Genomic DNA, 27481 nt, shown 5'->3' on the forward strand with positions numbered 1-27481 from the left:
GCTTTACTATACGTAACATAAAATTAAATAGCATAATAATAAATATAAAACGTCGGTAGGCAGGCTATCTGAATAAAAATAATTAATTTAAGGTTACAAAAGTATACGAGTTTTTTAACTAGCCAAGCGGAGCCAAGAACGCTACGTTTCTGTTTACAGCAGACGTTTACACGTGTGTGGCGTCCCATGTGAAGTAAACTGCGTTGAACCTTCGTGTAGCGGAACCATGAAGCAACGAGCGAACAATAAGCTTCCCAACAATCTACCCCAATTGCAGAACCTTATAAAACGCGACCCGTTGTCGTACAAGGATGAGGTACGTATTAAATCTTGAGCTTGATCTGGCATGTTTGCCTTGTCAAAACCTGTATTTCTTTGCTGTAGCCTAATTCCTCCTGGTCGTTCTTGCCTTGCAGTTCAACCTGCAACGCCACTACTATGAATCGTTACTTCAAGCATTTCGGCTCCGTCCAACGGAACACAACAAGGAATTGGACGATCTGGTCATGTTTCTTGCACAAGTCAGCCATTGCTACGAAGAAGAAATGAAACAGTTTCCGCAAGAAATAGTCGATCTTCTAAAGAATTACAGCACTCAGCTTGACCCAGAAATGCGGATGGTTCGTATGGTTCGCAGCCGTTTACTTTGAGTGCTTAGATCTCCCACGGCTGCGGGCCAGCCAATATTGCGACGCCCCGTAACGATGTGTTGGCTGCGACTGTTCCTCATCGGTTTGATTGAAGCGTTTCAGTACTCCATGCGATCTACTGGGGCTGTCTGATTTGCATTCTCGGGTACTCCACGGGTTGTCCGAAGATTCCTGGCGCCATAGAAATCAACAATCTTGCCAGCAAGATTAACGTTTCCTCGCTCTTGTCTTGACGTGCCAGTTATGGTCTCCAGTAATGAGTGAAGACATTACTGCACTAGGCCTGCAGCACATTCTGGCAGGAATTTTGGGTCTTGGGAATTGTGCAGTTCTCCAGGGGTCCATGCATGGTGCATTGCTATACACTGCTTCTGAATTTTTGTTGTTTTAAACGGAACTGCTCCTGCCATCTGTGACGAGTGCTAAACCTCTTTTCCTTATAAAGGAGTACTGACACCAAATTTCAAAGCTGAAATAAGTATGTAAAACACTTCCTTTGTATATGGAGATGTCTCCCAGCAAGTTGCATGAGTGACAGCTCAGTATAACGTATTTTAAATCCATTTTAATCTGTACACACACGAGAAAGCTCATAGTAGATGCTCTTTTAACATCCGCATCAGCAGGATGCCATTTGCTCCTCCTGGCCCCTAACTGCTGACGAGAAGGCTCCTGTGATGTGGCCAGCGCGGCGGCGGCTGGCACGTGCTTCTTCGCCGCGCGTACCACGCCATGGTTTTGGGGCTGATGTCGTGCTGCCCGGGTGCATGGACCGCTGCTAGTCTGGATGCGGCGGCAGTGGTCCAACAAGAACGGTGACATCACGAGTGCCGTCCTGTCACGGCGGTCGCCTCGGTGTTCGTTTTGCCGAAAGTGACACGAATAAACGGGGCTGTAAATAATTATTTGTGCTGCAACCGGCCATCTGATGTGCCATTCTATGATTAGTGGGCTGGTTGGTGCCCAAAGCAGTGAAAAAAAACTTAAAACGAAAATTTCGTGTCAGTACTCCTTTAAGCATAGTCAGTTTTCTATCTTGCCAACCATGCCTCCCTTTCCACACAACACTTGGAGAAACCTTTGGTATGCCACGTCAAAGTGTATCCAGGCTATTGACTTGTTACGCTGGTTTATTTGTTTTTGCAAAGCAGGATAAGTGTTCTTGAACCAAAAACAGTGCTCAAAATAATCTCACTGTTCTGAGGAAGTAGCAATGTATCGCTTTCCTGAAATGACCACATGTAGGATTTTTTTCACCTGTCATCTTTTCCATCATCTCTTGCTGGACAAAACTTTTTGTGGGGATGACTGACCTTTCATAAAAGTTTCAATATCTTTGTATCACAAACGGCGTGCTGTCTTTTGTAATGTTGACACTCTGTCAGCAGCAAAAGGGCAAATGTGTCCTCAGAGGTTTTGGCATGAAAGCGTGACGTAGGCACGGGGTGCACCAGGTGCTGGCACTGAGCCCTGTGTGTGGGTGTGTGTGTGTGCAGACATTCTGCCGAGCGCTGATCCTTCTGCGCAACAAGGGGCTGCTGCAGCCCACAGACCTGCTGGAGCTGTTCTTCAACCTGCTGCGGTGCCAGGACAAGCCCCTCAGGGCCTTCCTCAAGAACCACATCATCCAGGACATCAAGAACACCAACGCCAAGCGCAAGGACGCCAAGCTCAACTCGGTAGTAATTTCGTTCTGCTCTGAGATCACAGTGGGCGGTATTCTTTCGTAAATAGTCATCAGCAGGAGCTGGTTGCACATGCACATAAGCTGCCAGATTAACTGCAAGCACATCAACTGATCTTCTCTGCTCGCCTGCTTGATAAGAGAAAAATGTGCCTCGTTTTGGGCGGTTTTATCTGCTTGAGGTGCTAGAGAAGTCCGTTGAGTTGTGTACCCTTTCTACTGTTAAACCCCTTGCACTGGCTTAAGTAGAAATTACCTGCTAAGTATTCCTTCTTACTGGCAGCAACAAAACTTTCCTCTTGCCGGATATTAGGGGTGGGCGATTGATTGATTAATTTTCTGACTAATCGATTAAGGCTTTAGTCGCTATTAATTCTTTTAACTGGCTGAAGTCGTGTGAGCAACATGAACCAAGAGTGCTGTGCTACATTTTGCGCAACCATGTGAAGGCTCAAACTTGCGTTCAAATATCCCGCCTTACGTCCAGCAGAAACGGTGCAAGTATGCTTAGAGATAATTGTGACGAAAATGGCAAGGTGATAGCCAAGGCAGACTAGAAAATGTCTATTCCTAATACAAATATGCAAGGTAAAAAGAACTGCGAGCGAGCACTGACACCGCATTGCCATTGCATAGAATGACTCTGGGGTACGTAAACCACGATTAATCGGTTCCCCCAGCGATTACGGCAAGTGCCGATGACCCTCATTAAATAAATAGTTTGAATGACAAACATGGGGATAAGCCTCTTGGCCACATTAGTGGCAAGAAGATAATCTGCTTACCCTGCCTCGAATGTCTGTGAACAAGCCAAGAAGCAGAGTAATATTAATTTATTCTTATATTATTAATTTTATTAAAATATCTTTTTTCATTTTGCTTCACAATCCGAGAAAGCTTATTAATTGATCAATTAATTGATTAAAGCTTGCTGATAATCAGATTAACATTTTTAATCGACGCCCAGCCCTACCAAATATCCATCTAGCCCATTACTAGCAAGCAAGTGCCTGGACCTAACTTTCTCTACGACGCACCCACTGCAGTAACTGTGTGGCTGCAGTACCCTTCTGCTTAGTTTGAAGTTGCAGTTGAGCTTGCAGCCCGGATGTTGCCCAGATGGGCCAAGCTTGAATTTAGGCCATTTAAAATTATTATTCTGCTGCGTGGCAACACCAGTTTTTCTGATTCCCACCTTCTAGGCCCAAACTTCAACCAGACAGAATAGTAGCGTTAGTCTTATTGCACTCCTTGATTTGTGCACAGTTCATTGTTACCTTGTTCAGCTGCATCCTTCCAGTAGTTTTTTACAAAGGCTGTCAAAAAATCGAAGATAAAAATCCAAATAAATTTGAATATAGTCGTTTTACACAGAAACAAATTTTATATCTACAGACAGAATGGAAAACTAAATGCATCCCTTATAACTAAAAATAAAGTTTTTTGGTTTAAGACCAGCGTGTGCTTTAATGCCATCGTGGCTGCTAGTAAATAAATCTGTATGCCTCCGTGCATTTCTGTTTTCTGCTTGATCATTTTTATTGTGACAGTCATATATGTGTGAATGGCATTGCACAGGTCTCAGCAAAATGAAGACCAATTTTTCTTTTCTAAAGCATGGTGATGCACATTGAACATAAGAATTTTCTTCTCTCTCTTTTCAGACTATACAAAACTTCATGTTTGTCATGTTGAAGGACAGCCACTTGGTTGCTGCAAAAACATCCCTAGTAAGTTTACTATTGATGAGCAAAAATGCTGTGGTGCTTCTCAAAATTTCATTCCAACATGTAGGGCCTGTTTCATAAAACCGGACACGGACACCTGTTTCTTGTAATGCTCAGAGCAAGTTCTTTGGGTTTAGATTGGACAGCGTACGAGAGCGAGTGTAAACAGCATCCGAGTAGTCCTAATTATGGCATTTTGTAAGCAGGGCTTAAAATGGAAAGATTTTAGGCTGTTATAAAATGGAGGCTTGAAGATTTGATGGTTGGGGAGAACACCACAAAAAGAAGCATTCACACCCCCTAGTGTGTTTTTACTTGTTTACATGTGGTGTTAACGAATTATTCTTTAAAAAAAACCACCACGCCGGAACGCACGCCGATCAACGAACGCCCCTCCCCTGCTGTGGTTTGAACCGTGGCGACACCGACCGGAGCGGGCGGAAACTATAATGGCAAACTGTTCGCATGGCGACGCAGTGAAACATCCCCCTCGCAAGGGGCACGATCAAATGCAGAGCATTTCCGGGGGCGCACGACGTTAAGTAGTTTGCGTTACGTTAATGTTGTTGCACTTGTGGCAACTGCTGACGAGAGAGCGCTCGTCAGCAGTAATTTGAATGAGTCAAAAATATAAGGCGCGTTCGTAGCCTCCCATTCTGTGTCGGCTTTGTGGCGCAGTGGGTAGAGCACCATGTACATTGCGTTCCGCCCGCAGGGTCGAGGGATCGAAACCAGGCGCCGGATAGTATTTTTTTTTATAAAGTGTAGGGGGAGGGGTGCGGACTACGACTACGGACGTCAACGCGGGTGACATCGTGAGTTACTGAAATGCTCTGCATTTAAAATCTTGTCATCAGTGTTTCTGAGATGTGCCAGATGGAAAATAATGATATGTTTCATCTGTTTATGCTTAGAATAATTAAGGCCAGGTTTGATTGCCAACAACATTATAGTGGTAATATGGTAACAGGCTAATCTTGCGTATTAATTGTACTGATTGGTTTCGTAAATGATGAAGACATGATAAGTTTGTGCATGTTTCCTTGCCCATGTATTTTTCTTGGTTTACCTTGAATTTTTACAGCTTCGTGCTTCCGTGTGTTGCTGTAAGAATTGGGAGCGCACCTGTGGCAATGCATGCTCTCAGGTGTTCGAAAGGTGTGGTACCTGCTGGCTGATGCGGTGCAAAACATGGAAGGGGCGCAACTGCACCGGCAGTGCTTTGACGATGAGCCTACCGCGCAAGCCCACATGGATCGGCTAAAAAACATTTTGCTCATTTTTCATCTCTTCCTTAGGATGTGATGGTGACGCTTTACAAGAAGAACGTGTGGAACGATGCCAAGACGGTGAACGCAATAGCCACAGCCTGCTTCCACAAAGCCGCCAAGGTGGGCTGGGGGGAAGTGCCCCTCGATGGCTGTGGGTCTGCGCAGGCGAAGGGCTAATGCGTGGCTGCTTTGCAGGTTCTGGTGACTGCGCTCAACTTCTTTCTGGGCAGTGATGAGGACGCGGAAAAAAATGAAGACTCGAGTAGTGACTCTGAGGTGAAGTACGGGGGTGCTCACGGGTGTTTGCAGAATTTTTTTCTTGGGAGGGAGGCACACATCTATAGAAAGGGCTCAGTGTCAGGAAGGGTGGAGCAACCACTTATTTCCAATCATAGTGAAAGCTTCCGTCTGCCTAATTCTAGTTCTCAGTTATGGATACCAGGGTCTTAACAAATTGAGCTACTTTTTAGCAGCGCAAAACTAAAAAAAAAGTGAAATACCAAGAGGGGGCAGTTGCCCCGTCTTGCCCTCCCCTCTGGACGCCCACGGTGGTGTTGCTGCATGTGTGCCTTTGGCAGGACCCCTCTCACCGGTACAGCTCATTGGCAGAAAGAGTAAAAGGGACACTCAACAAAATTGTGTTGTGCGTTCCGTTCACTGTCCCTGTTTTTTGCACTGTTTGTTCTGACAAGCCATGAACGAAGTAACCCAAACGCATACTCTAATGCCCCTTGTTTCCAGCCCGAGGGCCCGAGCATACAGGAGATGATCATGGCCCACCGTGTGAACAAGAAATCCCGCAAGCGGAAACGCCTACTGGACAAAAGCAAGCAAGCCAGGAAGGTGAGGGGCGGGTGAGCCCATTGTTCAACAGTGGCCACATCATCTTGGGCAAGCGGGTGCAGTGGGAGTTGTTGCTGTGATCTTTGTCGTGTTGGTGTCATCCTAAAAATTGGGGTCTCATTGGCCCAAATCGATCACAAGGCTTACAGCACAGCATGGACAGCAAAAGCTTGCCCCTTCATCATCCCTCTTTATTGCAAAGGTTGTCTCCTTAGCCTCGCAAGGTCTTCACATTGTATTTCATTTTCTCTTGCAGAAACAAAAGAAAGACAACAAGGCGCAGGTCTTCAACTTTTCCGCACTCCACCTCATACACGACCCACAGTGTGAGCTCGCTTGCCCATCTTGTTTTTCCTGGCTCTTTTTGCTGGGAAAGTCTATTGCAAACACTGCTGAATACTGCCTCCTAATGCCGTTCCTACTGGTGCCTTGCAGCCATGGCTGAGAAGCTGCTCAAATCTCTCCAGGACATGAATGAGAAGTTTGAAGTGAAGCTTCTGGTTATGAACTTGATCTCGCGCCTAATTGGCATTCATGAGGTGAGGCGCAGCCCGTTTCCTGTGAAGGTCCCGTAATTTGTCGTCCCAGTTTCATCAATGTCCTCTTTTTCTCTCTCTCTCTCTCTCTCTCGCCAAGCTGTTCGTGTTCAACTTTTATCCACTGGTTCAGAAGTATCTTCAACCACACCAGAGGGGTAAGCCTGCCACCCGGAATTTTCTTGCGCACTAAGTGAAGTGAAGTGAATTTCTCTGTAATCTTGCTGCATTGTGGAATGAGTCCTTCATTTCTTCCTCTCTCCCTGCAGAGGTGACGAAAATACTGCAGTATACTGCACAAGCGTCTCACGAGCTCGTTCCGCCAGATGCAAGTTCATTTCCTTCCAACCCTTATGTGCCTTTTATGTGCGTGCTTTGCTGACTGTTTTCATGGCTTTCCTGTCCATCCTATTTTAGGTCATGGAGCCAGTGTTGATGGCAATCGCCAACAACTTTGTTACGGAGCGTAACTCGGCCGAAGTCATGACAGTCGGGTACGTAAGCGGCACGAGGCTTCCCTGTGGCACCTTGGTACCCAGCGTCAATGAACCTGGGAAAGCGTAAGCACTGTTGGGTTGATCTTGTTCCACGTTTGTGTGCCGTGCCTGCCTGCAGGTTGAACGCAATCCGGGAAGTGTGTGCCCGCTGTCCCCTGGTGATGAATGGAGACCTGCTCCACGACCTTGCTCAGTACAAATCCTACAGGGACAAGAGTGAGCACAGATCTCTCTCCTTATGCTGTTCTTCGCCTTCTTTTAATTGCAGGTTTTGTGGTTTGTTTGTCTGCATGGGTCATTTAACTTTTCAAAAGCTGTGTGTGGTGCTACTTTCCTGGCTATCATTCTGCTGAATGTCTGCTGATGACTTTTTTCCTTTGCTTTTTAGAAAAAGCTGCACCCAGTGCAGTGGTCGAGTGGTATTTTCAGCCATGGTTATTTTAAGTGCAGAGCACTTTAGGGGCTCGCCTTGTCGTAGCTCGCTCGCTGAACCCAAGTAGAGCCCCACGGCATTCCGTCGTAGCTGTGTAACCCAGAGGCTTCGAAAGCCAAGCGGTTTATATAGTCAAGCATTCAAAACTCCTAAACTGCTGGCGCTTGTCATACACCTCCCCAATGTTTAGTGCAAAGAAAACTGCAGGTACATTCGAGGCAAAATATACGTAATTAACCGGCAGCGTCAGTGTTCATTTAGTTAAGAACGTCATTGGGTTGGTTTTTGCGATAGTAAGCGAAAAAAGTGGCAGTGCAATGCTGGCATGTGCGGGAGGAAAAGCAAGCACAGAAAGAGCAGAACTCCTGCTGGCGCAGTTGCGGGCAGAGGGCGCGCAAGCACTGCGAAGGCAGTGAGCAGTGAGCGGATAATGGCACTACAGCCCATTATAGCAAATCACTGCTCTGCACTTCCGACAGCTTTCACATTGAGTAGAACGGATTTCATTTTTTCAGGCTAAGGCACTCTTCTGCTGTGTCGTAAATGCCAATAGTTCTTGCTCCGACGTCGGTCTCTCATTTGTCCCGCAGATGTCTCCACAGCTGCAAAATCTCTGATCCACCTGTTCAGGACTGTCAATCCGGAAATGCTTGCTCGGAAATTCAGGGTATGTCTTGCCTCTTGTGCCAGCTCTGTGGTGTTGGCGTCTATTAGCGGAAGGTAGCCCAGTAAACTATAATCCATATTTGTATGCTGAGGCTGTTACAACCTTCATTTTTGCATTTTTCCTTTGATGTGCAATTTCTGAAACAGTAATGTGTGAAAGGACAATGTTAGTTGTACGTTTGTTGTTGCATTCACACCAGATGCTGCTTACTCTAGAAGCTTTTGTAACATTACATTTACTGTTTTCCACACCTTCAGTTAAGAATTGATCATACGTGTATAAGCCAAAATCATTCTTGCCTTTGTGGCTAATTGTGAACTTTAGCTTTTTTTAAACATTAAACAAAGTCTAATAAGGTTCAGTGTTGAGCTAGTTGGTTGAGCATATTAAAGGCGTGAATATCACAGTCAAACACAACAGGCGGGAAGAATGCACTTGGACAGAGTGGTGATTTTCAGCTGCTGGGGCTGAATTCTACTATGTGCTGGAAGGCATCTGGAAGGGCACCGGAAAATATCTGGCGGGGTTGATTTCCTGCTGACGTTACCGAATTATAGTCAAAACTTATTCGCATGACGCAGGCTGGTTGGCGTTTTCGCTCTGCGCCAATCGCGTGAGACCCTGTGGGAAATGAACCCCACTGGATATCTTCCGGTGCCCTGCCGGATGCCTTCCGGCACCCAGTAGAATTCGGCCCCTGGTTTATTGAAAAGAGCACGTGTTTACAACACCAAACAACATAAAACAACATGCAAAAAACAAATGTGCTAAACCAGTACACGTGTTTATCGTCCCCTGCTAGTGCCACAGGCTTGCAACTATGCAGTCTCTTTTGGAGATAAAGCAATTGATGCTTGGCTAATACTTCGAAAATTTCAACTGCTTCTACAATTTCTCTGGTCGTTTGGTTTTTGAGCGGTATGTTGCAGTCAAAAAACAGAGGCACGCAGCCACAATCGCAACAATGGAGGTTGATGTGTTCCTGGTGCTGCCACATGTTATAGCTGTGTTCTCCTAATATGCAATTTGGCAACAGCTGGTTTGACCTACGTATTCTTTGCCATGCATAGTGGGAATGCAGTACACAACACCTTCTGCACATGGTATGTACAAACTTATTATGGGGCTTTATCATACATCCTTTAGGGATGTATGATAAACAGACAAACCCAGTAGCCCAAAAACCTATAGGATGGTCATCTGGAACGAAATAACCTTGTTGGTCACATAGCATGCCCAATTTTGTTTTCCTGTTCTTGCGCTTTTGACGTGGTGGAAGTTTAAACACACCAGGTGATGGTAGCTGATCCGTGGTACTCTTGAACGGGTGTTCTTACTTTTGTTGCTGTCTGCTCTAATGCTCCAGGGAAAGCCCACTGAAGAGACGCAGGAGCTGAAGGTCCTCCAGTACGGTGAACTTAAGGCCCCCAGCTTTGTACCAGGTGCTGAGGTCTTGGCCGTTGACGAAGAGGAAAACGATGACGGTGGGCAAATACTATTTATCTACTGCTAATCAATTCTAATATTTAAATATTTTCCTTTCTCTACAAAAACTACATAGTTGTGGAGACCTCTCATTGTGTTTGGGAATATATGTGCACGATGGAGATTACGATTCAGTCTTTTATCTGCACACCACACACATCCCCACAGTTGGCGGCATTGTTCCCTCCTTTCAGGAATAATTGGGAGCTGAGTGTTTGTGGTGTTTCTATGCAACATTGCTGGCTGTTGGCCTTCTCAGAATGTAATGGCTCCTCAATTGTCTTTATGCTTGTATGGGATTAATGCCTCCTTGACTAGTGTTGGCACAAGTTGCGACTTCTCGTCGTATGCCCTGTGCGCAGGTGAGGAGAGCGACGACGATGAGGAGGATGACGATTCCGATGGCTGGGTCGATGTCCAGCACTCGGACGACGAGCCGCCTGGAGCAGAGGCTGACACGGAAGGCAAAGAGGGAGAGGAGGAGGCCAGAGGTGCCAAGCAGGAGGAAAATGTGTCCAAGGTGTGTGCTTTCGTGGCCACGGAAAAATGGCCGATTCTGAGTGCTTCCAGAAAACTTTTTTTCTCTTGAGCTACTGGACAAATTTAGCATTGCTGTGCATGAAATCGTAGCTTATAGATTTCTCTTTCAAGAACACAACAGCAGTTATATTGTGAAAGGTTAATTATTGACAGTTTATTGGTCAATGAAACAAAAAAAAATGTAGAAACGAAGTATACACGAAACACAAATAGCCGATTTTACTGAGCCTAAAAATTGTTTTAGGAATCGAAGATATATGAAATGTTTCTACGTTCCTAAGCTATGATTCAATATATATACATCAACACTGTACACCAAGTTCTGGATTTTTGCGGGCCCACCAACCTAACCGCCGTGATGGCTGTGCCACTCCGTGAAGCCACGCGAGTCAGTCTCTTTAAAATATGCATCCAAGCATGTTTGTTTGTGTTCTCACAGCATCACACCAAATCTTTATCGCTGCAGCAATAAAAACCAAGAAAAATAAATTTGGCGCTCTTGAGAAGCAGCGCGAATCGCTCTGCAGCGCTAATTTTACACCAGCACAAGGCTATCTTGAAGGTGATAATGCGATAAGGCGCGGCGCATTTGGCAAAATATCCCTGCTGCACATTGTCCAGACCCTATGCGTGAAAGTAATACCACAGTCGTCAGATATTGGGCAAGTTTTATTTAAATACAGCGCAAAGTCAGGAACAAACCTTTCCTGGCAGCACCTGTGAAAGTTTGAGGCTGTTGAATGGGAGAGTCTTCATCAGAACTAAAATCTGAAGAATCCACATCATTGATCGAGTCATCACTGCTGTTGGGGTAAAATAAAATCAGCAGCAGCAGTAGCCGAAGTCCCAGGAACCACTGTTCACCTTTGCAGAGCGCACAGTGAAACCAGATTCCATTTTCGCCGAACTCCCCGCTACCTTGGGTTCAAATTTTACTCGCGACGCTGTCTATCCACGCAAAAAGTAAACAAACGGCAACGAAACCGAAAAGGGGTTTCCAATGAACATGCCAGGTGGCGTCAGTTGGCCGAATAACACTGTTTTTACTTTTTGCAGGAGATTTAAAATCATTGTTCACCCGTGAACGACGGCCTATGGTGTGGTCACGAAAGAGTTAGAGTGAACTTTTGTATGCCTCACTGATAAAGATGTCGCACTACAGGAAAGGCAACTTTCTCCGACAATGATGATGATTGTCATCGTCATGGGTGAAGTGAAAGATGGTTGAAACGCAAAGCTTTTTCTTTTCTTCTCTCTTTTCCGCTATTTTTTTGTGAAATTGCTTGAGCACATGTTTCCGCGTCCTGTGCAAAGCCTCAAGAGTTACCATGGTAGTAGTTACTGCGCAGGCTTTTGGCCAACGCCGGCATTCGTATATTTCCTCTTGTCGAGCAGCTCTCGAGGAGAAGTCTTTTGTTCTGGCCACTTTGTGCCTGGCCGTGCTGTCGGTCAACCTTGCCCCACCACCGCTTTTCCCCGTGCTTCCTAACGAGCAGGGGGGAAAGCCCGTGCCGAGCCTGGCCGAGCGGGCCCAGAAGGCAGCCCTGGTGTCCGCGACCCGCATCCTGAGCCAGCAGGAGTTTGCGAAGGTCCGCGCTGCCCAGCTCGCCAAGAAGGTCAAAGCAGCACTCCCGCAGCGCTTCACCAAGAAGGCCGCCGCCGCACCCACCCCACCCGCCACCGAGCTGGACTCCACCCTCGGGGAAAGGTAGTAGTACCGCACACACGCTATGTGTTGCTGCCGCGTCACTTGTGTCACTGGTTGACTGTGCACTGTGCTGACCCCGCGGTTACAGTGTACTAGAAGGAAATGAAAGGTCGTGCTGGGGAAAAACCAGTGGAGAGTGCGGGTCCCGGTTGCGATGTGCAGGCGTTCCCCAGAGAACTCCTGTTGCAGCCAGCGCCCCCTACAAGTTTTTAAATAAAACTACTCAGTCATTTGACGGGTTTTATAAAACTTTATATCATGCAATAAACAAATATGACTATTTAGGGCAATAAATAGGGATTAATTTAATAAACAAGACTTCTGATACCAACTCATAAGCAACAGCTGCCAGGGGCACTGCTTACAGCAGCAATTTTCATCACCCCTTAATCGGCTCCGAATGCACACCTCTCTCTTCTAGTGCACTGTACCGTGGTGGTGAGGTGAGCCGCAGTGGTACTCTTTTCTCGTTCGTTTCTCTGTTCTCTCAAACCTATTGTTGATGTGCCTGGGACAGAATTGTGTGTAATGTGTTTTCTGTGCTTGTCAGCAGTAATGACTAACTTTTGATGGCTGCCTTCAAATGCACGAAAAGCCACTAATGGCCACTCAAAAAGCACTCAAATGCAGTCTCTTCACCACCCATTCATTTGGAATGTCAATGCATGCAGCGATGATGTGAAGCACTGCTGCAATAAACATGCGTTTGATGTTCAGCAGCTGGTTTTTGCTCTTGAAATGCTACCGTTCTAGCCACGCTCAGCCTGACATGGCTAGTGCCTATCAGGGTGGCATTGAGCTTTATCATTGTACTGTTTTTGTTGGTGTGTAACATGACGGCTTACAATGTTGAGCAAGAAGGCCACGTGTCTAAATTTGGCAGTGCCACTAGGGAGTGGTTCTGGCCCAATAAGGCATTTCAGAGCAGGATGGAGCAGTGCTTCCGCTCCCAACATAACCAGCTTGTCCTATTTTAACCGACTTGATATCGACTTAGAACATTGTTCTTGATCGCAGGAAAGGGCATTTGCTCTCAGCTTGTGTTTAATGCACTTGTAAAGAGGTTTGCACAGTGATCAAAATCATAGATTCAAATGAGGGCCACATATAGCTGGTAATAAAGAAGATATGCTGTAGGACTGTTTGCGTTCTTTCTTTGTGTGCACTTGCGTGCATGCATGCACACACCTTGGCTCATTGGCGCATTGTCACCAGTTCTTAATGTACGGAACGTCAAGAGCTTATGTGCTTTTTTCCTCATGATGTGCTTTTCTCTTTCTTTGCAGGAAAGAGCTTGTGTCGCTTAGGGACATCGAAAAACTCACGAAAAACCCGCGGAGTACCAAGGAGTCCCGGCTGGCTTCAATTAGGGTACGGGACACGTTTTTCGTTACTCCTGCCAATGTTTCTGCTTGCAGGGGTTACACACACAGGCGTACAGTCTGATGCATAACATGTTGGGGGGACTCATGCTGCGGCCGTGAAAAGAAAAATGTGCAACTTTAGGTTAAAAAAGTTCTGTGCATACTGTGCAGTCTCAGAGTGCGATGGCCCTGTCGTCTTACCCAAGTTGATTGCCACATGCACACTGCAAGATGTCGGCGGATAAGTGAATGACCCGATTAAGGCTAATCGAGCTGCGTCTAGTTGATTAGTTGATTAGTTTTTCATCACTGAAAATTTCTCCTCCTCCAATTTTTTATGGTGCCGTAGCATGCTAATTTGCTGGCTTGTGCAGCGGCAGTGTCCAAGTACGTGTGAATAAGTCACGGCAATCACTCACATTTATGGCGACACAAGCAAAGCTGCAGCATACCCTGAAACATTTGGCAACCTTTTTCATCACATTTGTGTTTCAACAATGATTTCGCCTTCCCTGAACACCAGATAAACACACCTGTCACTGTCATCGTGTGGATAACAAAGGAACACTAGGTGACACAGCAGATGGACAAACTGCAAGTTGCCGTGGCGAGCATACCATTCAGAGCTTTCAGGGAACAGTAGCACTCTGTAGTAATCTCCTCATTTTTTTTTCCCCCTTCTCCAATTTAAGAGCTCCTTGCACCCTTTCTTTTGGTCCCCTAGGCAAGACAAAGGAACACAGGTAGATCTCGCATCAGAACTCTCCTTTCTGGTTCCAGGTGCTACAATTTGTAGAAAAAATTTTCAGGAGCATGGTGCTGCTTAGCTGCCTTACGCAGTAAGCACACCGGTGCACTTTATTTCATCATTTGTAGCCAACATCCCGAATCACCTGTTCACACACATAGGGGCAAAACTAATTCATATGCATTCTATGTGCAATTGCTTGAGCTGTGAAAACATGGGCGTCGTTGTACCCCGGACTAGCTGCAGGGGCAGCACAACCATCGCCCTAATTTTTTGGATTTGTTCCGAGTGTGTCCGTATTAACCGTGCCGTGACCGTGTGCCCCCCCTTGCAGGAAGGGCGAGAGGGCCGGGAGAAGTTTGGTAGGAAGAAGAAGAAGGCCGAGTTTGCCAGCCAGAGCAACAAGGAGAAGCGCAAGACCAAGGCCTTCAGCATGATCAAGCACAAGCTCAAGCGCAAGCAGAAGCGCTCCTTCCGCGAGAAGCAGGCAGGTGCACTCTCAACAACAACAATCCACCCGAGTTTATGGGTCTGATACCTGTGCCACACAGGCACGCAAAATGACAAAGTGCTTTTAAGGCCTTAAGATACCAAATGACGTTATTTGGGTGGGCCGTGCTACACGCAAAAACGCGAAGGCATTAAATGTGTTAGGCATGGGGTGGTAATGACCAAAAAGAGAAATGCTATCATATTTTAGAAGTTTTTAACACGGAGAAAAACGACTTGGAAAGGTTTAAAATGATTCTTGTGAAAGAAAACGTTATGAGAAATAGTGTTTAAAAAAAATGGTGTGAGCTGTTTCTAAAAGTGGCTTCAGCAGCTGCTGTTGCCTGTCAGCGGTAGCCTAATGCAAAAAATTCAAAACAATGAGTAACTTGCCTTTTGCCACTGTTTTAGTGAACTTCATTTTCTCCAGAACTTTGCCACCAAGAAAGCCCAAAAATCATCTTATTTCGAAGTTCAGCTACATTTCTGCGTCAACACTATGGTGCCGAGAGTTTCATTGGTTTCATGTGGTGCCCAAAGTGTTTGAGAGTAGGCAGATTTAAGGAGTTCGCGAAAGCAAATGAGTGGTGCGGAACTCCTTAAACCAAAAATAACATTGCAGTGAATGGCATTAGATTTTTGCGTGTAGCAGCGACTTAATAAACTGAAGGCATTAAGCACTTATTTTTCGGGCACGTGTGGCATGGGTATTAGCCCGGATTTGTTTTTTTAACCATAGTATGATGGGAGCATCATAACGTTACTAGGTTAGGTCAGATTTTCCTTTTTGTGGTAAAGCTCAGTGCCAATCTGGGTTAGCCGTCATTAGGCAGTGACTAAGTGGGAAAGCACACTCTACGTAACAATACATCGACGACTCAGCTGCATTAATTTAGTAGTGGAACAGATTAAGGAGATTTCACATCATGGACATTGCCTTTTACACCACATACTTGTTTTTCATGCCTTCGGTGCGAGATAAGAGTTTGCTATTTACGTTGCTTTATGTGCCAAGGAACCATTTGCTTTGAAGCAATGGAGGACTGGAAAACTTGATGGGGCTTCATTTTTTTTTCTTTGCAAGTAAGGTGTGGGTACGCTTTGTAGATTCAGTGTCTGGTCTCTCAGCGAGTACTGTTTGCAGCTCTGTGTGAAGCACAGTGCAGACAACTGTACTAACATTCACGTGGTGCTACCTTTTGGCCATTTCAGATTGCCCTCAGAGACGCACTGCTGAAGCAGAGGAAGAGAAAGTGATACACAAACGCATTGGTACTGGTGTCCATTTATTCGTGGGTTTGGCAGAACACACAGGGCCAGCGCTCAGAGCAAGGGAGAATGTGCATCACGTCCCTCACCGACTTCACAAACGAGGTGTTTGGCTCCCTGTGTCAGCCACACAGCTATCGCGCATGCTCAAGAAACAGCAGATGGAAAGTGCGGGCAGGAAACATGGTTGAAACTCACAACAGCTCCACACAGTGCCATTCAACACGGAAAAGGCGGCGGCCGTTAAACAGCGGGCATACAACCCAGCTGTGCTACAACAGCTGACACTGCTAAAAGGAGACGGCGGCAAAGAACGGGGCATGGGCAGAGGAGAGCAGTCCCAGGTTGCTGGACATTTAAAACCTTTTTGAGGGTCGAATTTTTTTTTTTTAACACAATTTTCCCTGGCGGTCAAATTACTTTACAGTGATAAAGTATGGTAATAAACATGCTAACAGCAGCACCAATATCGATAGAAATGAGCTTCCACCGCCCCTGCAAGGGAGTGTGGATAACGATAAAAATCAAGTTTTGTGAGCCTCCGTTGCGATAATGCGGCGAAACTGAAACCACAAAAGGGCGTTGACACAGACTGTGTGATGCACTGAAGCTAGAGAGGGCTGTTTATCTCCTCAAGAAGGTAGCACAATCAAATTCAAATTCTTGTAAGTCCTAGGAGGTGGCAGCACCTCCCAGTGAGCATGTATGGTCATTATGGAGGGAAATTTCAAACAGGATCAGGATCGAAACTGTACCCGTACAGCTAAGACCTTGCGGGACGGAAAACCGCTGCTGTACATATACAGCAAAAACCCTCAAAGGGTTAAACAATCCTTCATTCAGGCTTTGCCAAAGGTCATTTGTTTGTGGCGGATGGAGACTCGCAGCCTTGCGTTTGCTGCTGGCATCAAAACTAGTGGAGCCCAGGCTGTTAAATGTGTGCATAGGGACAGACCCCATTAGGTACAGGCTACGAATCTGGCAACAACATTTGAAAACGTTTATTAAATCAGCGTGCCAGCTGCCTGACCCGATTCCGGAGGTGCTACTGGAACAAGATGACCAATGAACAGCATTAATGCCACGAGCATGCCACCACAAACCACCTGTGACAAGTTACATGACAGTTTGAATCACACTAATTTTCATCTAAGCAACGTAGAGTCAATGCTGACACTGAATGACATTGTGCTGCAACACATTTCAGTTCGGTGGCATGCATCGGCCAAGCCAAAGATGGCCCCCTACAAGGCCATTGTTCAAGGCCTTCTGCTGCACAACCTTATGCTCATGCACTTGTCTGTCTCGGTCTTTTTGCAAGAATTTAAAATGGATATCATAATACAGTGCAGGCTATTTGTAGCGTAACTGCCTACAGCGCAAGACCAGATGTAATGTGTCTATGTTCACCAGTTTGCCTACTGTAGAGCTTGATGCATAACATACCGCATAAAACATGGTCACTCAAAGCACAATACAGTCGACTCTCGATAATTTGAAGTCACTAAATTGGAATTTTCAGTTAAAAGTGATATTCTGGTCCCAGCAATTTTACTTGCAATTCAAAAGGAAGAAATCGCTCGATAATTTGAAGCTAAAACATTATATAGGTTAATTGGACGTGACCACCATTTATTGATAAAATTCAAAATTTTAAGTGCCAAAACACTGCCATGCTCTGCACTATGTCAGCGACAGTGGCATGTGAGCAGCTTGTGCGGTGGACGCTTGGCGATAAGTCTCGACTATCAAGGCCACACGCGTTGTACACTCTAATTGGCGATGACAGTCAAGATTCCGAACAAAATCAAGAATGGAGACGTGTTGCGGACTAATAACAGTGTTGTTGTGTTTTTCGGTTAATTCGAAGTGCTTTGCGGTCTTCAAGGACTTCATGTTAATGAGAGTCGACTGTATCAGTTTAGTGCAGATTTTAAAGGGGCCTGCAGATCACGCAGAGCAGTTGGTTCAGCCATCAGACACGGCATGTGTTGCCGTCCCCCTCTTACTTGGCCGCAGAAAATCAACCAACTGCCTTTCGCATCGCCAACAAGAGTTAGCGTGCGAGAAAAAAAAAATAACGAAAGACTTTTGTTCTGGTCACATTGCAATGGTGGTACGAGCTAGGCTTTCACTACTATGACATCCGTTCATAATAAGCGGCAAAGCACTCTCCCTCAAAACAAAAAGCTGTGTGTGGCAACTTATTAAAAACCTTGCAGCAGCACCTGATGTGAAACAGACTTGCAGTAAACACTGTGCCCGAGTTTTTAAGAGGTGTTTGTTCCGGTCATGGTAACTATAAACAACACTTCCAAAGGTAGGTCATACATGTGGCTTTGTTTGTGCAAGTTTTGATTATAGTGTGGATTTTTGCGGTCCCTGTGACATGCATTATAAGCAGTCTACACTGTGGTGCTATATACGCATCTCAACACTGGTGCAGTGATGTGCCTATCGGAAGGGGCATCAAAGTGGTGCGAACTACAGCAAGTTGCTCAGAGTGCAGGATTTCTAAATATTCACATGTGTAGCCGGGAAGGACAATGCAAACATGTTTGGCATTCATAGACATAATTGACATAAATGAAGCTACAGTAAGGCCCACCTGTAATGACTGCACACGCAATTTCTTTCCTGCATTACAAGTTTCCTTAACAGACAAATGGCGCAATGTGACGTACTGCAAATGCAGCAGCACAGTACAGACCTAGTACTGCATACTTGTGAGTGTGGGAAAGGCAGGGGAGCGGGGGTGAGAAAGGCTCGTGCCTCTGAAATGCCTGCATTTAATTCCCGCACTTACAGACTACGATGCCACGTTGAAGGGTAGGAAGAAGGTGGAAAGGGGAGGGCTACAATTTTCTAGAATGTCTGGAGTGGTCCTGGGTGGCGCCATCGGAGTGAATTCAGCCCAAAGGTGCTAAAGCCAAAAAGAAATTGCAAAGATGTTGCCATGTGGCCGAGTGCATGCCACCACTGAGCTGTGCATCGGTCTGCGCATTCTTTGTGCAGTTTGGAGTTGGCGCATTATAGCTGAGGGCGGCTGGTATCTTTGCCACTTATGTTCAGTATAAACAGTTGGAAATGTGAAATATGACTGCTTCGAGCACTTTTTCTGCATGTCCATGAAACCCTTAAGTAACACATGAATAATTTCCAAAGCGCGCACATGAATTTTCTATACCGGCGCCATTCAATGCTCTGCTTCTGCCCATACCCTTCTCCTCTGTTTTCTTAGACGTGCCACCAGAGTGTAGATCCCTTGTGAATTAATAGCCACTAATGTAATTTGACAGAAACATGCCATAATGAGAGCATCTTTGCCAAGGTGTCCAGTGTCCCTGAATAACACAGAGGCCAGCGTGCAGAAATTGTGTCGAAGACAGTTTGCACCATTTGTCATGAGACATAACACAGGCTTGCTGTCAAACGCCCCCTCCATAGTACTTGTGTTTAATTTGCATCTTGGGCTGCCATGCACGAATGCAACGACAGTCGTCCTTTCTTATAAGCACCTAGAGAAAGTGGCTTTGTACACTCACTGAAAATGCAAGGCCTAGTTAAACGCTGTACAGACGACGTGCACTTGGGGAGAGCATGCAGCAGTTTGACAAGGTTGGCCTGCAGGTGCACCATTTGGCACAAACGCGTTGACGCATGCAGAGTAATGCATGGGGGAGGGTGTTCTCTCAGGGAAGTTATGTACACGCCACTCGCACTACGATATATACACTCCACTTGGGAACACACAAGGGAACGTCCGCTGAAATGTTGGCCAACAAGCACTGTGTTTGACATGAGCCCATAGAGACTGACCAATTTCAAAGGTAGTGGGCCACAACAGTGGGGCGACAGGTGTGCCTCCAAGTGTTAGCAGAGCTGCCAGTTTCTAGAACTTATTCGCCTGGCCTAGCCTACTGCAATGCTGCACTGCATTCCTCTGGGGTGAAGTTCCTCCCCTTGGCGCAATCCCAGATACTAGGCCGCGAGTCGAGGTCACGACCTGGCACTCTGCGTGCGAACCGCGGTGTCACCCGCAGTTCAGCCCAGTCTTTGCTGCACGGCAAGCAGCTGTAGGATGGGAACCAACAACTGGAAGCCATCTTGAATGTACGTGTTGCTGTTCGAGGCCTGCAAAAGAGAAAATGGACAAAGTGCAGGAGTGATACCTTCAGATTTTTGTTCAGCTACAATTAAACACACAAGGTTCCAACAGATGCACCGTAAATGGAAATTTTAAAATGCATGTTGATGAAAGTTACAAAACTGCAAAAAAAAAAAAAAATCACTACAAACAATCCACTACAGCTGGCTTTGCTTTTTTGCAGCAGCAAAAAGAAGAGATCTGAAAGGGTTTGCTGATAAACGAACGAGACATGGAGGCAGCTCACGGCCAGTGCTTTGTGGGAGCCAAGGACACAAATAAGGCTATGACATAGTTTCGAAATGTATGTGAACAGTTAAGCCGGGCTGGTAAAGGGTGCAGACAAACGCCACTACTGCAAATGTGGACTGTTGAAAACATGATAGGTGAGAGCCTTTGCTGTTGGCCTTCATTGCACGTAGCAAAAGCTGTGGAAGTTGTGCTTTTGACAGCAGCTGTTTTTTGAACAACCGCAGCTTCCCGTGAAACGCAGGTTAAAAAAAATGGGGATATGTTTGTCACGCAAGACAATTATGGTTTATCATAATAGTGGCACTAATGGTAATAGCGATAGTCTATGAATTCGCTTTAATGCTGAGGAGGGCACAGGAATGATGATCGGGGAAAGTCGTCACTTGTTGGGAAATGCAGTTGGGAAATGCACTCGCTGCCCGGTCTGTCCAGTCAGCCTCCCAATCGTGCATAGCAACAAACTCCTGGCTTCGCTTAGCATCCCCAGAATTCCCAGTGTTCCTAGTTTTCAGCCACTTTAGGTGTAATTACGCTCGGCACTTCAAAGCCACTCGTGAGTGCCAGTCCAGTTCTTACCTTACCACTTGTGTCTTGTCTTTCTTGCAAAAGTTAAATTATGCTCATTGGCCAGCCAAGCCAACAGTTTTGCCACTATTCCAGTTAGTCCCACACACACACAAAAAAAAAATAGCCTGTGTAAGAATAGGGATGTGAAAACGTGGCAACTTACCTCCAGGTATATGTTGGTAATGAGTGGCGTCACCGAGTCTGGATCCTCCGAGTCATCCTGCATGACAATGTTTTTTTTTTACACTTGCGCACTGAATGCGCACAGCAGCATGCTACCAGCGTTGCCAAAGGACCGCAAAAGAGTGGGGGCTTACTGCAGCTGTGTTGAGACAGCGTCCACACTGGGCAGACAGAATGGCCACTTCTGTGCACAGCACGGCAGTCAGGCTGTTAAAAAAAAACACACACGATGTAATGAGAGATTTGAAAAATGCATACCCCGGCACTTCTTCCCTTACAATATCTGCCGACTTCTTGATAAAAACTGAAGAACTTTTCATTTTTTTCTTCCAAGGAAAAGCTAGGTAGGTCCAGATCTGGCTTCACAAGAGAGCCATTTTAAAATGAACACATTGAAGCTACACCTGGGCTACGCGGCGCGCTGTAGTGGAGGGCTCCGGAATAATTTTGACAACCTGGAGATCTGTAACGTGCGCGAAAATCTCGACACACGGGCGTTTTCGCTTTTTGCTGCATCAGAAAATCAGCCACTACGGCTGGGATCAAACCCACGTCCTTGGGCTCAGCCGCGCAATGCCCTAGCCACTGAGCCACTGCGGCAGGTTTTAAAATGAACGCAAGTATTTATCAGTTTTCAATATGGATCATGTGTCTGGCAGCAGTGCACAAGTGCAGCCTGAAAGACATATGGAGCTGACCGTGCGAGCTAGTCATTTTTACTGCCAGCAACCAGTGGCCATAGGCAAATAAAGGTTCAAGAATTTTCTGTTGGCTTCATTGCTCACCACACCAGCCAATTGGTGCCTACTACTCTCTGTTACACTTTGCATTGCATGGCACTATTAAACGACCATGTTGCCCAAGGAGTGCAATGTTTTTTTTTATGTGGTGCAAAAAAGTAAAGGAAAAATCGAAACAGAAATGCCGGCTTTACAAGTTTACATTAAAAATACGAAGCTCCAGCCAAAGAAGCTAGGGAAGGTCTGGCTGCTCAGTTAAAGAAAACTTATCCAGCCTTTCGGACTCTATTGACAACAGCGTTATTCAGCATAGCATACATTGGTTTCTGTTAAAAACAAAAAGTTTAGCCCAAATAGCAAAATACATTGCAAGCACCCAGCCCGAGTAATTATAAGAAGCAAACTTGGTTGCACACGCAACAGATGTTGCCACCATGCTGCCCACAACCATGCGAACCAAAAGTCTCGCACCAACGTGCGCACAAGGTCAGGCAAGTCGACATCCAAGCCAGTGCAGAGACGCCTTCCACAGTGTTGCGAATGGTGTGGGAGAGTAGCGACGAAATATGCCCTCTTTTGAGATGCATCAACTCCATTCATACCAACTAAACTAGGAAAATACGTGCCGGAGAAAATTACTCAAACTGTACTGTCCACTATGTGCCCTCGAGACTCACTTGGCACACTCATGTGCTATGTGCTCGTGTACCTGCTTGCCAGGGTCGCACTTCCAGGTGAGAACACTTGTGAAAACAGTAGCACGCGCCATTTACAGCTCTTGCCATAAAATGTTTAACAAATTCCAGGGGTGCACATTTGGAACTCGTGTAATTGGGCAAATTCCTAAACTATGGTCACGCAGCTAATCCGCTGACCACCTAACAGGCACCAAGTGAACCTTTCCTCTATACCTGGTGACTTGCACAATCAAAGAGGGGCTCCAAGATGGTGTTAACTCTTGTTACCGGTGCTTAGTCCTTGTCTTTTTACTGTTTTGGTGACAAACAGTTTCAACTGACTGTGAGCTGACCTACCTCCCCAGCCCACCTGTCTGGTGTTGGCCTGGGAGGATGGGAGGTACCCTCCATTATGCAGAATATGTTCTCAACACTTGAAGGAACTCCACCGTGGCCCACCTGGGGATCTTCCCAAAGGTCACGGCCCTTCTTACAGTCAAAAAAGTTGTGTTCCCCAGAAAAGTAAGTTATCACCGTAGCTAGGACATGGCATGTGAGCTCACAAAGGCTGCGAAGCTGGAAAGGGTCAGCTTGTACAACAGGCAACCTGCCACCGCAGTATCACTGCCAACTATGAAATGACACTGTCATTGCCGCGAAAAACTACACACGCAAATGGGCCACGTGGAGATCACTCGCAAGGTCACTCTCTGACATTGGAGATCTCACAGAACTCAATGCGACCACCCCGCGACTGTTTTTGCTGCACGAAACAGCAGGTGGGCACGCAGGCTGCGCAGCACAGACCCCGTGAGCTGAGTGGCGTAGTGCATGGGCGTCCTGTCAGGCGAGGTCTTCACCAGGAGAAGCTCGGCCACCTTGTGGTACAGCTCCATGGTCTTGGCTGTCATCTCAGCCAAGGTTTCGATGCCTCTGCGGTAGATCTCCTGGAAAGATGTGATGCCGGGTAAGGAGGAGGAGGAGCCGCAGGCTGAACCGGTAACTGCACAAAACTCGCTCTGTTAGTAGATCGAAAGAGCTCTGCGAATGCCCTCGCAGCAAAAGCGACATTACAGCCCAGTCTGTAGTGCTTGCATGTGCGTTAATGGCACAAGGGCACCTATGGTTAAAAATGTGCCAAAAGCATGTTAGAGGCTTGTGGTTGAAACACATACGGCATGAGTGTGACATGGGTGTGACCCTTCTCTGCCAACTGAGCAGATGGGAGCAGCGGGAGGGTTCTACCTGGGGGATTTTTCTGCTCCACTAATAGTCTGTACCATGTGTTTGAAATAGGGTCTTGACCCAGAGGCGAGGTGAGCCCCCCATTAGGGCACAGACCAAGTCAGCAGCCACAGATGGCTTAGCGAGCTCATGGAGGCTTTATCACCCAACCAAGCTTTCGACGGCTGTGCCCGTGTACATCCTGTACATTCGGAGAGAATACTAAATCATGGTTTGTTGACTTTGCCTCCAAGCCCTTCCTAGGCACCTTCCAGTAAGACAATCAAATTCTGAGCAGCGTAAAAATTGTAAATGGTCAGGGTTTAGGAATGATATGGGAGGTAATGGTGGAAAATTCAGTAATTCAGTTCAGTGAACCCCTCTTGAAGCCCGATCAATTTTATAGGAGACATTATAGCGTATTTTCACGATTTTAAGGGGGTACACTGGTCTTCAAACAACTTCTTTTAATTTTCAAGTAAACTTTGTTGAAACTTGTCCGTCTTGTTGTTTTTCCCTACTGATTTCAAATATGCCACTTTTTTTTTCAGTTGGTTAATTAGTTCCCAAGATAATTGAGATACAGTTAAACCTCGTTATAACGAAATTGAAGGGGCGCCGCGATTTGCTCGTTATAGCCAATATTTCGTTATAGCCGTAGCCGACATTTACTGCAAATATTATGCATTGTAGTTACCTAAAACAAAAAGCGGGCGAAATAGCATCTTGCTGCACGGCGATAGTCAGTAAAATAAACACATTCCGGAGGTAAAAAGGAAAAGTCACGAACCTACTTTATTGCAGTTCAAAACTCGTATTTCAAACAGACTTGGCTACGAAGAAGTCCGTAAATGGACATTGATGCACCTTCCTGATGCGACCGATTGCTCCCTCAGCTGCGGCCGCTACGTTCACGCCATCTTCGCCGCCCTCGTGCGTGCCGAAGTAGCGACGCAGCACGTCCACCGCATCTGCCTCCGACGCCGTCCTTAGCGCTTCTTTTCAAGCCATGTGCAACAGCGCTGACGATGGACTCTCGGTTGCTCACGATGCACGATGGTGGACAGCGTACTCGTCCACAAGTCAAAGTCTCTTTGCCACCTTGACGGGGTGCACCTTACCTTCCTTCGCGCCCTATGCGACGGCTTTTATCATGGCCGTTTTCTGTTCAAGCGTGATAGTCTTTCGCTTTCGCTTCCCGCCTGTCGCACTCGCGTTGTTGTAATCACGCCGGCAGTACGATAAAAGATATGCCAAAACCCACGCACACACAACTACGCAGCGACGCCGGCGATACGAAAAGAGGGGGGGGGGGGGGGAGGAGAGGAAGGCGACGCAACCGCGCGCGTCGTGTGCATTGGGGTTCTTCTCGGGCTCACCGCGGATTCCCCGAAGCCATAGGGATACGTGGGAAAATCGAACGTCGAACTGCTTCTCGGGGAGCCCGCGGCGAGTCCAACACTGTTAATCGAAGGGCCCCATTGTCTGCATGCCGTGCGCAGCGAGAGGAGGGTGGGGGCTTCGCGGGCGCAGCGTCCGCATGGCGCGCCAGCCAGCTTCGCGCGCGTGGCGGGAGTTTTGAACTGCTAATACAGTTGCCGCGTCACGCACTGTCTCAAATCCGCGTTGCGCACTGTTGTAAAATTAGCTCAAAATTTGATTTCTCAACGAAATTTGTTCGTTATATCCCGTAACGGGGAAATTTTACCTCGTTAAAACGAGGTTTTAAATACATTGGTTTCTATGGGGACTTTCAAGGGGAATTACGATTTGCTCGTTATATCCATTATTTCGTTATAGCCCGTCTCGTTATAACGAGGTTTAACTGTAATTAGCCATTTTTGGTCAAACAATAGACAAAACAGTGTTGGTCATAAACCTGTAGTGTATGTTTTCCAGCACTATGAACCCTGGTGAATGCAATAACCGAAGCAGTTTTTTGTTGCATTGCTTGGAACTAATTTTACAGCTCATCAAACTTTGGTGGCACCAGTGGCAAGAAACCATTTTGAGTGCCCACTTCAAATACTGCAGTTTAATTAAGCACCCCCCGATTCTAAGCAACCTCCCCTACTATCATGAAAACTATTTAAAAAACATTTGCATGCGCATCTAAGCACCCCCTTTTCTAAGCAACCATTGCAAGGTGGATCTTAGACGCATGGAAGCGGGCCCAAGTTGACATTGTGGCCAAGTCATTTATGAAGTTTTCAATTAAAACGCCGCTTCAACAGAACAGAAGACAACCTGCTGGGGGGGATACTGAAAGCAGCGGCCCAAGCCGCACAACAGACCCGAATGGTAGCGAGGGAGACTAAGCAGTGGGTTGTCTGTACCTACTTTTAGATGCGACTGCATCTCATTCACTCGCCTTGTCCCTCCATACGGCGTTGTTGTTGTCCGCCCACACCCCTCCCCCATTCTCCTCGCCGCGCGAGCTGCGCTTTCCGCCGCTCACCCCCTCTCCTCTCCGATAGCAAACACACTCTCGCAAGGGGCATTGGATTCGATTTGGTTGGCTTGGATTGGATTTCGATTTGATTGGATTAAAGTGGATTGTGTTGGATTGTGTTGCGTCATAGCCGCGCCACGTTGCGTCATAGCCGCGACAGGGGGTTCACAGCACGTTTCACGCGATGGGAGAATCAACCTAACGGAAACAACAACGGAACCCCCTATGCGTCACATCTACACAGGGGTTTCCGCGAGGGGAGCTGGGAGTAATTTTCTTTCAAATGTTTTTCAGATAAAACATAATTCCTTTTGCCTGTCTCATTGAGACACGGCTGCAAAAAAACATGGCACGGGGGTGGAAGGGTTAATTTAGGTTTTCCGAATCTAAGCACCCCCTTTCACTTTGGGCATCGCGATCGTGGAAAGAAGGGGGTGCTCAGAATCGAGTATACATATAGTACCATACGATGTATGAAAAAAGGAGGGTGTCTTTGAAGGTCAACTAAGCTTAACCTTTGCACTCAGCAAGGTCACAAAGCTTCCTGGTTGGTAGTCAGCTAGGTAGCCTGTCAGCTGAAGCTTGACCAAGGCCCCAACAGCCACTGTTTCTATCCTTCACCTCTAAGCTTTTCACCGCGGTAGGTAATTAAGTATGGGGGCTCAGTGTTGATGGTTTTGCCACTAACAGTAACTAAGATTGCTCAAGGTGCTCCAATGTGAGGCTACTTTGAGCACAGCAGTCATAAATTATTTAGTGGCTACAATCACGAGTAAGAATGTAACGTGGACATAGATTCAGCATACCCAGCAGCTGTGTCCAGTGTTCTTTTCCCACTGAACAGTTCACAAGTGAAAACGCCTCTGCAACTTGCACTCCTCACGCTGCGCCCTGCTTACCTTGGCATCCTCCTTTTCCCCTCTCTCTTGACGGGCAACGCACTCGCGCAGCCATTCTCTGACGCCCAAGTCAGTCTGAAATGTTTAATTAAGCCATTCAAACATTGGTCTCACTTTGCCTTCCAAACTTTTACATGCTAAGGAGCCACTCGTCTTTTGTTTGTTTGTTTGTTTGTTTGAACACTACAATTTACTTGAAAGAGAGCCTCTGTGCTGTCTGCTGTTTTCCATCAACACTTACATGTCATTTTTGTAGCTTTTCTCCATTTTCAAACGTAGTGCGAGAAGTGCTAGAATATTGGCCCGCAATGCCAACCGCGTTCATAACGGCAACAAAGGGGTAAACAAATTTAACCGGTACGTACATATGCACTTGACGGAGCATAATAAAACTAAAATTCTAAACAAATTCAACTGGTATAAATGGCC

At 46.5% G+C, this 27481-nt stretch overlaps 2 protein-coding genes across 3 annotated transcripts in view; one reads left to right on the top strand and one right to left on the bottom strand.

The window, feature by feature from the left end:
* The first annotated feature begins 133 nt into the window (after positions 1-133).
* On the top strand, positions 134-15917 carry Mys45a (SDA1 domain containing protein Mys45A). Its single transcript, XM_077702327.1, has 20 exons — positions 134-316; positions 417-620; positions 2147-2329; positions 3999-4064; positions 5360-5452; positions 5528-5608; positions 6074-6175; positions 6432-6501; positions 6611-6714; positions 6812-6869; positions 6981-7039; positions 7129-7205; positions 7327-7424; positions 8232-8308; positions 9675-9792; positions 10156-10313; positions 11830-12041; positions 13328-13412; positions 14488-14640; positions 15855-15917. Exons 1-20 carry the CDS (start codon positions 227-229, stop codon positions 15897-15899), a joined length of 2133 nt encoding a protein of 710 aa, XP_077558453.1. The 5' UTR covers positions 134-226; the 3' UTR covers positions 15900-15917.
* Positions 15912-27481, bottom strand: part of LOC144173955 (protein FAM114A2) — a 41430-nt gene continuing 29860 nt past the window's right edge. For both annotated transcript variants that reach the window (XM_077702328.1, XM_077702329.1), the window contains 5 exons: positions 27053-27127; positions 23285-23424; positions 21195-21267; positions 21041-21097; positions 15912-20045 (listed from right to left, as the gene is read on the bottom strand). In XM_077702328.1, coding sequence (XP_077558454.1) covers positions 19956-20045; positions 21041-21097; positions 21195-21267; positions 23285-23424; positions 27053-27127 — 435 coding nt within the window. In that variant the 3' untranslated portion in view covers positions 15912-19955. The remainder of the gene's footprint in view (positions 20046-21040; positions 21098-21194; positions 21268-23284; positions 23425-27052; positions 27128-27481) is intronic.

This window comes from Haemaphysalis longicornis, unplaced genomic scaffold, assembly GCF_048455015.1.
Source record: "Haemaphysalis longicornis isolate Haplotype H1 unplaced genomic scaffold, Haemaphysalis longicornis Haplotype H1 scaffold_3, whole genome shotgun sequence".
NCBI lineage: Eukaryota > Metazoa > Arthropoda > Arachnida > Ixodida > Ixodidae > Haemaphysalis > Haemaphysalis longicornis.